Raw genomic sequence first — 13167 nt, 5'->3', positions numbered from 1 at the left:
AGTTAACTAATATCTCGTTGGGGGGGATACTTTGAGACTAGGTAAATATCTTGTTTTTCATTATACTTTCATGTACTAATTTTAGCATCCATTGGTGATTTTTGCCTGTAGTCATTATTACTTTTTTGTTTGCCTAATGGTGATTTTCTATTTCCATCATCCCATCTGTATTTATTAATTATAATTTTATTCTGTAAGGAGAAGCTAACCCTCTCCATTTGTTTATTGTTTCAACTATTTATTTATATCACTATGGATGTATAGATATTAATTTTATTCTATGAATTAAAATCCATGATCACTATTCATTTCTTTGGCTGAAATTGTCCAGATTTGGTCATCAAGAGCTCCTTCAAATTGGCTCCTGATTTTTGACATAGCTCTATCACTTTATGAACACTTCCTTACCTTCTAGTACCACAAGATATTCTAGACTTATCTTTTATTTTCTTTGCCCCAGGCTTTGAATCAACTATTTCTTCAAGGTGCCCTGGTTTCCCTTTATTGGATGATGATATTTAGAAACCAAGATCTGTATTCTGGGTGTGCTCACTGCTACTGGGGTGTCTTTCTTGTAGACTCTTCCTAAAGACAGAGCTAGGAAATATATGTATGTATACTCATAGACGCATATACATAATTATTTCTATATATACCTCTCTGTGTGTATATATTAATATCTATAAGTAATTACCTCAAATACTAATTAAATATCATAGGCATTTCTTAAGGGAGTTCTTATAATCATTAAAGAAAACATTGGAGTTAAACTTTCTCTTTGGCTTAGAAATAATCTAACATTAAAATTCTCTTCATTCTTGACATTTTAATTTCTAACACTCCTGATGAGTTTCTGATTCACAAAATCTTCTCCTCTATCTAAGTAGAATATTATAAGAAGTGGATTTCTCAAGACAAAAACCATTCCAAAATAAGTACTTAGGGCTATCCAGCACATCCTGATGGATACCCATGCCTCTCTAATTTTCAGATGGAAAAAGAATGCCCTGTATTAGGGTTGCAAGTGATAGCTGCTCTTAAGTGGGCTAGCATTTCCCACACTTTAGTAGATGTGTCTCTATCTTTAGATCATTGGTGTGACCTGTGTGCTCCTGGGATTTAAACTAGGGCATGCTGGGTAGGTTATTTTTTAACCTTCCCAGAAAAGTATATAAATGTGTTTAGAATCTCTCTGTTTCCTAGAACTCTGAATATGAAGAGGTCTGAGCTTCCTAACGATCACAACAATTTCTCAGTGGCTTTCAAAATCTTTGAGCTAGAAACTATGTAAGAAGACATGACATACAAAAACTCTATCAAAAGACAGCAGTGACTAGGTTGTGCAATAGTCTTTGCATGTGAGGCAGGGAACTGCCTCAAGGACAACTTATAACCCATGATTCAGCTGATTTTTACCTGAAACATATCTGTGTCTCAAAGACCTGGTTCTGCCCTTTGGGCAGAGCTAAAGCAGCATTACAGTTGTGTCCAGAAGACATGTATTGGTGATCATTTCTAAGATTGCTAGCCTCAGCATCGTCCAGGATAAGGGGTCAGAAGATGACTTTCGTGGAATGGAGGAGTTAGAATAATCAAAGTAATAGTATAAAGTTGATTTTGTCTTTGTTTGATAGACATTATGTACCTGTTGGGTACCAGGCACTGTGCTTGGTAGATGAGGGTTTTAAACGGCAAGGGGAGCTTTAAGGGAGGTTTTAGGAGTAAGATCTTATAATTCAGAAGTGAATTGACTAGAGCTAAGCCTGAGGGTTTCAATATTGGAGAGAAGTAAATGACAATTTCTAGCAATGAGATGGAAAAAGGAAAGGGAAAATTTTTGAGACATGGGATTCAGAAAGGGGCGACTGAGGATAATGTAAATTTCTAGACCTGAGAAGGTGGTAATGTTGGTTTCAAATATAAAGTGGTGGGAAGCTACCCAGCCAGAGCAATTATTTAATCAATACATAAAATAGAATCAAAACTGACTTTTCCAAAAAGCTTTCCTTGATGAATACCTTCATATTATAGAGTGTAGACTTCATTGTCCACTCATCCCCTCAGAACTTATCAACACACTTTATAGTATGTTATTTGGTATCACTTTGCTTTGTAAATTCATGTCATTTTTAGCTTGTAATTATTCATTCTGCACCTACATCACATGGATCTATTAATATCTTCTCTTTCCAACACACGGAAAGCCTTACACCTTGCTGTGAATACAGTAGTTGAACAAAAATGTGTGACATGAGTGTTGAATGAAGATTACAATCATTCATTTATTTATGCTATTAAAAGTTAAAAGCAAAACCCAAAGTTGATTCATAGTTAAAGATCTGGTTTTCTTATTCATTAATGCAGAGTTTTACCATAAGGCTGATTGAAAACCAATCTTCTGGTAACTAGACTTACTGTGATGATCCTTTTGCAGTGTATACAAATATGGAATCATTATGTTGTATACCTGAAAATATAATGAAAATCAATAAAAAATAATAATAACAAAAAATAAACAGAAGACATAAGACAAATAAATATATAACCAGTGGGAGAATATAAACAATAATTTAAAGATTTTGAAGGTCAAAGTATATAAGGTGGTATTGGATACTCTGGCAAATAGGAAGAAAACTTTGCAGGTAGAATTTGAGTTTTTCAGAGAGTAGGAGTGCAATGAGACAAGAAGGGTAGGAGGAGTTGGGCCCTTTATCATAAGGATACGGGTGGGGTTTGGCAGCCATGAAGGGCAGGCTGGCAGAGAATACCAAAGGCAGTGATCATCAGTGCCCATCAATGGATTCTGATCTAGAGGTTAAGTGCTAACCCTAGGTAGGCAGCTAGAACCTTGTCAAAATAGTGAGCATGGAATGGTTATCACATGCAGTCTAAGAAAAACAGGTGAAATGCTGGCATATGAACATGTAGCACAATCTACATAAAATCTAGAAAAACAGCTCTGAAACTCCATGGTTCTATGATTCTATATCTGGGGAAATGTAAACCCCATTGATAGTGCATCTCTATTAGAAATTTATGGGAGAATAAATGGGATAAGAAAGAGAAAACAAAAGCAGTCTTTTGAAATGTCACCAAACTAAAATCTTTAACAGATACAACACAACTAGGTATATCATTAAAATATATTCTTAACAGAATAAAAGCCTGGGATCCAAACATTGGTTGAAATCAAAGATGCTCTACTAGGGAGGCAGTAAATTAGGAGCTAGTCTCATTTTAATTTTGCCATCAGTGTTTCTTTGTTGAAGCCCAGAAGCCAGAGCAAGTTGAGCTGATGGTGCAAGTTAGCACCATGGTTCTACACAAGATTTTGGGAAAGTAGGATTCTTAAGTGAGGAGAGCTTTTCGAGTATAAACTTAACTATCCACTTTTGCCATAAGAGCGCTTCCACCATGTTACAAAGAACACCATGGATGAGGATGTGCTGCAACTCTGAACTTTTCCCTTCTTTTTCTCTATTTCTTTACCAGGTGAAAGCTTTATGTTAAAATATATTGGGTCCTATCTTTAGCAAGTCAAATAGTTGTGTTTGAACTTACTTTTATCATGTAAAGATGCTAAACCATTGTAATCAGACTTAACCTCCTTGCCACAAAATAGGTAGCAATTGTATTTTGAATAACTTGCTGTAAACCATGGGAGTTTTGTATATCAAAGGTTTTGTGAGAGGCATTCTTTATTTTTTTTATAATTTTTTACAGTATATCCTTAGTTTTTGATGTAGTTTTCCATGATTCATTATTTGCGTATAACACCCAGTGCACCATGCAATATGTGCCCACCTTAATACCCATCACCGGCCTATCCTAGTCCCCCACCCCCCTCCCCTCTGAAGCCCTCAGTTTGTTTCCCAGAGTCCATAGTCTCTCATGGTTCATTCCCCCTTCTGTTTACTTCCCCTTCATTCCTCCCTTCCTTCTCCTACCGATCTTCCTGCTATTTCTTATGTTTCATAAATGAGTGAAACCGTTATGATAATTGTCTTTCTCTGCTTGACTTATTTCACTTAGCATAATCTCCTCCAGTCCCGTCCATGTTGCTGCAAATGTTGGGTAATCGTTCTTTCTGATGGCTGAGTAATATTCCATTGTATATACGGACCACATCTTCTTAATCCAGTCATCTGTTGAAGGGATCTCGGCTCCTTCCACAATTTAGCTATTGTGGACAATGCTGCGATGAACATTGGGGTGCATATGGCCCTTCTCTTCACTACGTCTGTATCTTTGGGGTAAATACCCAGTAGTGCAATTGCTGGATCATAGGGTAGCTCTATTTTTCTTTAGAACAGTATCCATTCCTGCTGGTTAGGGAATCCAAGACAGAGCTTGCTGTTGGCTGATTGTGGCTGAGGTCACCTTGTCGTTGGGGCGGGCATGGTTTGTTCTTCAGAGCAAGTCGGAAAATTGACTGATTTTTGTGACTAGCGCAAGTCTATTTGAAAAATGAAGTTGGACTACGGGAAGTCTTGTTTTGGTATGAAAACTTTGTCTGATTCTACTTGCTTCTTGCTTACATGGGAACTCCCAGCGATGCTTGGAGCATCTCACCTGCTGACTTGGGTTGTGGGACAGGAGACCATTTTCACATTGAATATTCTCTGGGATCTTGATGGTGTGAGATAGCCCTTCTGGGCCTCTAGTTCCCCGTCATTAAACTTGCATGATATGACCTTTATGAACCCTTCAGAAGTATTCAGGGACTAAATAACAAGGTCAGACCTTTCACTGAGAGAATTACAGACTCCAGCCACAAAACCATTCCGTGTGTCTTCCTGCCTGTCAACATGTGGCCTCATGGTGTTCTTTGCCTCTGATGGCTGTTTCTCTCCCTCCCTCCTTCCCCTCTGCAGACATGCCTTGAATTGGAACGCTACCTACAGACAGAGCCTAGGAGGATCTCGGAGACCTTCGGTGAAGACTTGGACTGTTTCCTCCATGCTTCTCCTCCCCCGTGCATTGAGGAAAGCTTCCGGCGCTTGGACCCGCTGCTGCTCCCTGTGGAAGCCACCATCTGCGAGAAGAGCTCGGCAGTGGACATCCTACTCTCTCGGGACAAGTTGCTATCTGAGACCTGCCTCAGCCTCCAGCCAACCAGCTCTTCTCTAGACAGCTACACAGCCGTCAACCAGGCCCAGCTCAACGCAGTGACCTCATTAACGCCCCCATCGTCCCCTGAGCTCAGCCGCCATCTGGTCAAAACCTCACAGACTCTCTCAGCCGTGGATGGCACGGTGACGTTGAAACTGGTGGCCAAGAAGGCTGCGCTCGGCTCAGTCAAGGTGGGAGGGGTGGCAACGGCAGCGGCGGCCGTGGCGGCAGCTGGGACAGTTAAGAGCGGACAGAGCGACAGTGAGCAAGGAGGGGTGGGGGCCGAGGCATGCCCCGAAAACAAGAAGAGGGTTCATCGCTGTCAGTTTAACGGGTGCCGAAAAGTTTATACAAAAAGTTCCCACCTAAAGGCCCACCAGAGGACTCACACAGGTAGTGGTACAAGTTGGCCGCACGTGGTTTCTTCTTCTTCTCCTTCCTCCTTTAGCCTCGCGGTGGGAAGGGCTCCCGTGTCCCGAGGAGTGGCATTGTGCTGACTCGGAGGTGGCAGCCAGGCGGGAGGGTTGGGGAGGGGCAGCAGAGGGACGCACGTGTGACCTTGAGAGCTCGGGGCGGGCACAGGCGGTGGGCTTGTCGCTCGCTGGCTGTGCCATCCTTTCAGAGGCAAGGCCAACCACGGGGTAGAATGACGCAGCTCCAAGGGTGCCTGATGGAGCTCCGGCGGTGTGACTCACAGCCGTACACCGTACACGCGTTTGTCACCTCCCTGACACTTTACATTGTTTTATGAGTGTCGCTCTGCAGTTTTGAGCAACACTGGAATCTGAGGAGGCCCGTTTGAAAGAACTCACAGTTAAACAAGGTAGTCCGGGTGTCCCTATTCACTCTTTTCCCAGCATCCCTGATTTTTCATCAAAGTCACCAACAGCAGGAGGGTTTCAGAGTTCATTAGATGTGATCATTCTATAATTAATTGGCATCTCCTCTTTTGCATTGTTCTCTGGCGCGTGCTTTATGGAGAGATGGCAGAATTGCTTTTTAATGAGCTTGTTACTGAGAAGTTGCTAAAGTGATTACATTGCTATGTGTGTGGTAAGGGAGAGTGGGGACCAACGGGGACTGTATATTTTACTCAGGACTTCTGCAGTGATTCCCAGGAATCATATTGATCTTTGGAGCAATGGGATAATTTGGAAGAGTGGAGTTTATAGAGAAAAGAGTGAGATTGGCATTTTCCTTGAAACTGGTCTTTGTTCTGTGCTTTGAAGTACAAGCTTAGGGCTGGTGTTTCTTCTTGGTGTTAGCATCCTAGGAGCAATTACTGTCATGGGTGGTTTTTAAATGAGTCCCGACTGTGTTGCCTGTATGGTTTTGCATACTGCTTGCACAGTACAGCTGAATTAGGGAGAAGCTCCGAAATAATAAGCAGCAGAGTAAGAGTGCAGTTCAAAAGAAATGGGTGATTGGATTTGAGCCAGGAGAAGTGGCTGGTGAGAGTTGTTTTTGGTCTCGTGGCTTGTCCTCCTGGTGCTCTGTGGTGAGTTTCGGTCTGTGCCAGCCAAGGAAATATGCAGTGCAAAGCTCATTGGCTGGAAAATTGGAAAAACCTGGGTTCTAGTTCTAACTCTGCCACTAACTAGCTCTGTGACCTTGAGAGTGTCCCTTTACTTTACTAGGCCTCATCTTCCATATCCGTCAAGCCGACTGCCGTCGGCTCTAATGCTCTAGGGTGTGGGAGCATGAAATATCTTTGTGTGGTACAGAAGCACTTTCCTAAAGTGAAATGCGTAATATGTTTCTCGAAGAAATCACCATTTTGAACCTCAAAGTCAGTCCCATGCACAGGAGGATGAGAACACACTGCTTCCTTGCTACAGGACTGAAGCAGGTGCTCCCATGCTGCACTTAACTTCCTAGTAGCTCTTGCTACATGACTTTTGAACCCTGTGGCTCAAGCGCAGAGTCGTGGTTTGGGTTTCCCAAGAGTCTGAGCGCTCTACTCCACAGACACCAAACCTAACGCTTCCTGCTCACGTCAGCTTTTTTCCCTTTCGGATACTGTCCTGAAGGTCATTTTTTATTTATATTTCTTTCTTTCTCAAGTCAATGAGTAAAGTCATGACAAGACATTTTAGTGCTCCCAGGCTTTGATGGTGACTCACTTCCCGTTCTCCCCAGGAAACCAGAGAAAGCGGAATGAAGCAAGAATGTTGAGCTTTGTTGGGGGTGTGGAAGTCATGATTATGGACACGTTTCTGAATTATTGACATGGAGACAGGCTATATCCTGTCTAGTAGGAAGGCTGGACAGCTCTGGGGAGGCGAGCTTCTTTTTTTCAAGGGGAAGTCCAGAGCATTTTTCTTCTTTTTCCTATCCCCTTCTCCCAACAGATGTGTCAGAAGGAGACCTCTTTAGGAGTGATGCCTTATTCAGTGCTTTGATTTTTAGGCATTGTCTACTCAGAGTGATTGTCAAGGTGGAGCTCATTATATTCCCTAGGACCTGCAACCACTTGCCTTATGGTGGACTGATGCGGAAAGACTCCTCCCCATGGGGAATTTACTCAAGGAGGCACCCTGCATTATCGAAAGGCCGTGTTGCAGAGTGGTTAAGAGTGGGGGCTTTGTAGTATGTGGACTTGGGTCTGAGATCTGGCCCTGCTACTTCTTAGATTTTTGTGACCTGGTTAAGTGATTTATCTTCCCTGAGTCTCAGCTTAGTCATTTGTAAAATATAAGGATAATTTTATCTATATCCTAGATTGTTTTGAAGACTAAATGAATCAATATATGTAAAATACTTGGCAGATCATAAAAGCTCATCAAAGATAGTAGTGGAGTTGGTTGTAGTTATTACCATAGCTGTTGATATTGATTAGTGACGATTGTGTGAAAAAACAGCTCTATGTAAACTAGAAATAAGGCAGTTAGCCAAAGTCAGATACCATCAAAAAGCGAGAAGCTTTTTCCTCACCCTGTGTGGGGGTTATGATGCTCAGGGACAGCAGGTGTAGAGAGTGCATCTGGACGTGCAGGCATTGGCTCATTGAAGGTGGCAGCACTGGAGTGCTTGGCTTTCCCAAGACAATACAGAAAGGAATCACCTTGCATCCTCCAGAAGCATTTTGCCTGTAAAACCTTGCTCAGAGACAAATGTGGAAGGAAAAAAGTAGAAACAGGAGGGGAGCTAGAGGTGAGGATGGAGGATGGGGAGAGGGAATATGAATTAATTTGGATTAAATGGATGAGAATCAGAAGTATTTATTTGGAATTGGTGTGAATGGGGCACATGGGGAACTGAAAACAAAGGTGATAATTTATGTGGTGTGGATGAACTAAGAATAATGAAAAAAGCATGAAGGATGGAATCAAATTAAGTGCAAACATATAAAGGCAATGGACTAGTAAAAGCTTGAGGGCAAAGGTATATGGCGATGGGAATTCTGGTTGGGGGAGTGGCTGATATAAGTGAGTGGAGGGGCAGAGCTGCCCACCAAATGTTGAAATGGAGTTTTAAAAAATGGGCTGTGGTTGGATCCTGGCAAGCTCTTTTAATACCAGGCTCACTTTAAGTCAGTGGAAATATTTCTTTATCTTTCAGTTGGGGGAGTGTTTAGGGACAGAAAAAAAAAAAAAGAGAGAAGAAGATGAGAAAACCATCGGGTAAAAAAAGGGAAAATATTGGCATTCTTTTCTCTAGAGTCATATATATGCTATAATTCTTCTGTATGGTAATATGTTGAAAAGGAGACACGGTTGCAAAAATGAAATAAAATAAAATGTGTGTGTCTCCCTCTATGCATAAGAAAGACAATACATTCTTGGTAACATGGATTTGCTTGCGCTGAAGAATTTTTAAAATGTTATTCATTTAATCTTTATATAGATAGAATTTACTGAGCTGGAAAACATAAGCCTTCCCCCCCCCCCCCTTCTGTGGCTGTTCTTTTGAGGATGCTGAATCCTTCAAACTTTTTGCCCTAGAGGATGTTAGGCAATGAGGTGATTTTTTTTTTTCTTAAGGTAGCAGATGTTCAAGTCGGTAGCTAGGGCACAAACACTGTTTGCCCAAGGAGGTGAAGTTGGGGATGGGGGAACCGAGGGTGGGGGAAGATAAGGCAGGGACTGGGACAAAGGGAATATTGTGAAGTCTCAGGATCTTAGTGAAAGGAAGCATATAAAAATGGACATATGGTTTATTCATTGCGAAGAGCACTTAGTGCTGGCATGTGCGTAAAAATGTCCTTTAGCAGCCAAACCATTACAGACCTTTCTCTCCCGCTCTGTTTTCTGGTCTTCGTGTAACGTATTTTTTCTTGCTCAATAATTCAATCATTATGATCACAGGTTTATTCATCTTCTTGGAGTCAGCGAAATAATCCTTATATTTTGATACAAAGGAAATCTTCACTTTCAATTTAAAAAAAATCATTTTACTATGCTTGTGTTCAGCAAAAGTTAATGTATTGAAATGTTACTAGTTTCTACACAAAAAGAGAAAGAAGTGTTTTCCACATTTCTTCTTGATCACTTCTAAGAAAGAAAAAAAGCCTGTGATTGAAATGGCACTTTGTGTTAATTGGTCCGACTTTTCTAATATGGAAATTCATATAAAAGCATGTCCACATTTATACTTTTAAGCATGAGTCGTGGTGATAAAGTCAGGACAAAGGCCAGCAATGAAATCTGTGGTCGTTGATCCCAGAGGAGGGAGAAAAGAGGCCATGTTCTCATGTGTCTTACTCGGAGGAGTCTTTCTATGGATGGGGGTTACTTTAGCGTAATCCATGGGTGTGGATAAGGACATTCTGGATTTGCACCAATAAATGTAAAGGGGTGCTTTTTAGGTGGAAAGATAACACAAGTGTGCAATTACTTAACAGTTGACGTCTGCTGTCGGGCAGGTCTTGAAGTGGCACCATTTTTAAGTTTAACTCTGATTTAGGGAAATAGTTTGTTTTCAAATGAAAAGGTAGCTAAAAATACTATAAATAAAAAGATGACTGTCATGTTTAAAAGGCAAACAGAAGTGTTTATTTTATACATATAATCAAAGTTATTTAAAGTTTAGAATATAATTTAGTTATTCAACAAAGATAAAGCAGTTGCTACGTGCTAGGCATTGTTCTAAGTCTTTTACAAATATTAACCTTTTTAATCTAATGACGTAGGTACTATTCTTATTTTATAGTTATGAAGGAATGAGGCCCAGAGAGGTCAAGTAACTTGCTCAATGTCACACAGCTCCTAGGTGGCTTGGCCAGGATTCAAACCAAATAGTATTGCTCAAGTCCGAGCTCTTAACTTCTATGCTAATGGGCAAGGGGAAAAGAAATCAAGTAGATATTTTCTTAATAACTCATTATTAAGAGGAAATGAGAAACATAGTTTAAATACAAATTGACAATTAAAACTACTTGGAGTGTCTTCTAAATAGAATAAAGTTGGGAGGGTCCTTAAACATACTGCTTCATCAAGTGACTAAGAACCAGAACAAGGAAATTACAAAGGGATGGTCTTCCGTTTCTAGGCCCATTATTGTTACGATTATAGTTATTGTTATTATGGTCATTACTGTTAAACCATTTTTTAACCTTAGGATTAAAGAGAGACTTTCTTGTAACAATCCCAGTTCACTCATTAAAATGACAAATGCTAATACTACGTCCCTATGAAATTAGGGCAAGCGTTATCACATATGGGGGAAACTGAGAACCAGCAGTGTAAAAATGCCTTAGCCCAGGTTCAATGACCTGCCGTTGGCAGAATGAACATTTGACCCAGGCCTCCTGTCCCTTGGGCTTGCATCCTATTCGATAGATCATCATCTTATTCACTTTATTTATTCTATCAGTCATTCCCCAAATGGGTAATAAGTACGCATAGATGTCAGGCGCTGTGCCACTGAGTAAGCAGTCCCTGGGAAAGGGACAGACCTTCGGAGAAAGAGTGCAAAGGGAGACAGAGCACTGAATGAGAGTAGGGGCGCCTATCCGAGGTCAGAAGCAGCGAGGACAATTCAGAAAAAGTTGCGCTTCTCTTTTCGGACAGGGTGTTTATTCATGCTATTCATCGTCTCAAATGATGCCAATGTGATAATACACTAATTTATATAAATAGAAGCCCTAATTCAAGGTCAGGCATATCAGCAGGATAAAATTAAATACCTCAGTCTGGAACTGTAGGGGGCCCATCGACCACTTTCAACCTCCTCGGCCCCATAGATACGAATTCTTTGAATTTATACAATAGCAACTGAAATAGGGCAATTTTAAGGCATTAAAGGGCCTTTAATATGCTGAGACACATGGCTGCTAATGAAGTTTATCCATGTGTTGAGGCAGAAACTCATTAAAGCCCTATTATGGGATGGAAACTAGAATAAGGGTTAACTGTTCAGTTCACAAGGTGGAGAGAGTTTAATAGAAGGGTGTGATAGTTTGGATTTAGCATATTCAAGAGCTTAAGAGAAAGAGTTTGAAAAGAACGGGTGTGAATGAGATGATGGAAAACAATTGACGGGAGAATTTTATGATTCAAGAAATTCTTAGAGCTTCACCACATGATAATTTAGCAATATGCTAGCTCTTAACATTTATGAAGATAAATTTCGGTAAACATATATTGGATGGAATGGTGTAAACTCAGTATATACACAGCACGCACATTTATTTTATTATTATAATATGGTAATAAATGTAGTCTTCATGGGATGCCTATTCCAGATGTCCTTTTAATGGATAATTAGTAGTCGCGAAGTAAATAAACATGTTAGAATGAGAATGGCAGGAAAGGAAAAAAGCATGAAATTCATAAGTATTTCATCATAAACAATATTTCTTTTTTTTTTTAAGATTTTATTTATTTATTCGACAGAGAGACAGCCAGCTAGAGAGGGAACACAAGCAGGGGGAGTGGGAGAGGAAGAAGCAGGCTCATAGCGGAGGAGCCTGATGTGGGGCTCGATCCCATAATGCCAGGATCACGCCCTGAGCCGAAGGCAGACGCCCAACCGCTGTGCCACCCAGGCGCCCCATAAACAATATTTCTTGAACACCCATTACACTACTCACTGTTCCTTTCCCCATCTCCGAGGACCTTGCTTTTTGATGCAAAAACCTGAAAATGGTTTTATAAAGTCACTATATTTGGAACCTGATCTCAAAAGAGAAGAGAGCATGGACTGAGGGTGGGAAGTAGGAATGAGGGAAGAGAAAAGAGGAACCTCATTTCAGAAAAGGCAGAGGAAGTAATAGAATTTTATAAATTCTAAGATTTAAAGGTTAGACCAGCTCTGTTTGATGGAGAAGAGAAAAAGAAGGTCTGTGCAAGTGAACGAGTGACAATGGGAAGGCCAAGTGTGAACTCAAAAAAAAAAAAAACACCACTGTTCTCTTTAATAAACAGATAATGTACAGAAGCGGTTTCTCTTATAATAAGAATGTTAATGCCCGTGATGATCACGGTTATCCTGTACATAGTATATTGAGAGGACGTTTATTATAGTATTTTATTTATTATAGTATATTTGAGGACGTTTAGTGGAGCTTAGTAAAGAGTACAGGCTAAGTGATATTGTAAGAATATGCTGGGGGTAGACAATACGTATGTCTTATGTCTCTTGAAGTTAAAACCATAACAGAGTGAAATTCTATTTGAATCAGACTACAAAGGAGTTTAAGAAGGTTGTGTGTAATAAAACAAAATAAAACTTTTTTTTAAAACTTTGGAATAATCCTTTTAAAAAGGTTAGTTAAAATATAAGGAGAGATGAAAATATATTTGTAAAATGATTGTCTTTCTTTGAAAAACAGCTAGTTTGAGTTTAGTAGAAATTATAGTTGAAACCTTGAAAATGGATCAAGAGAACACAAACATTTCATATTAGGAGGTTAGTTCCGATAAGCAAACAGAACTCTTTGGGAATCCAGCCTACTGTGAGCATATGTGTAGTGGGACTGTGAGCTCTGCCAGGTGACTCAGGTATTCAATGGTGAGAGCCTGGCTCTTTCCAACCAGGCAATTTCTGTTTGTCCCCACCCTGATGAAGGTGAACTTGATGGCCCGGGGCAAACCTATTTCCCCAAATCTCAGT

The 13167-nt window shown here is 40.4% G+C and overlaps 1 protein-coding gene across 2 annotated transcripts in view; it reads left to right on the top strand.

Moving 5' to 3' along the window:
• Nucleotides 1-13167, top strand: part of KLF7 (Kruppel like factor 7) — an 88698-nt gene that overhangs the window by 39321 nt on the left and 36210 nt on the right. The window contains exon 2 of one of the 2 annotated variants that reach the window (XM_034655064.1): nt 4875-5508. In XM_034655064.1, the coding sequence (XP_034510955.1) occupies nt 4875-5508 (634 nt within the window). The remainder of the gene's footprint in view (nt 1-4874; nt 5509-13167) is intronic. The other variant, XM_002918086.4, reaches the window with a different exon arrangement.

Source organism: Ailuropoda melanoleuca, chromosome 2, assembly GCF_002007445.2.
Source record: "Ailuropoda melanoleuca isolate Jingjing chromosome 2, ASM200744v2, whole genome shotgun sequence".
In the NCBI taxonomy this organism is placed as follows: Eukaryota; Metazoa; Chordata; class Mammalia; order Carnivora; family Ursidae; genus Ailuropoda; species Ailuropoda melanoleuca.
This window is presented reverse-complemented; position numbering and strand designations above follow the sequence as displayed.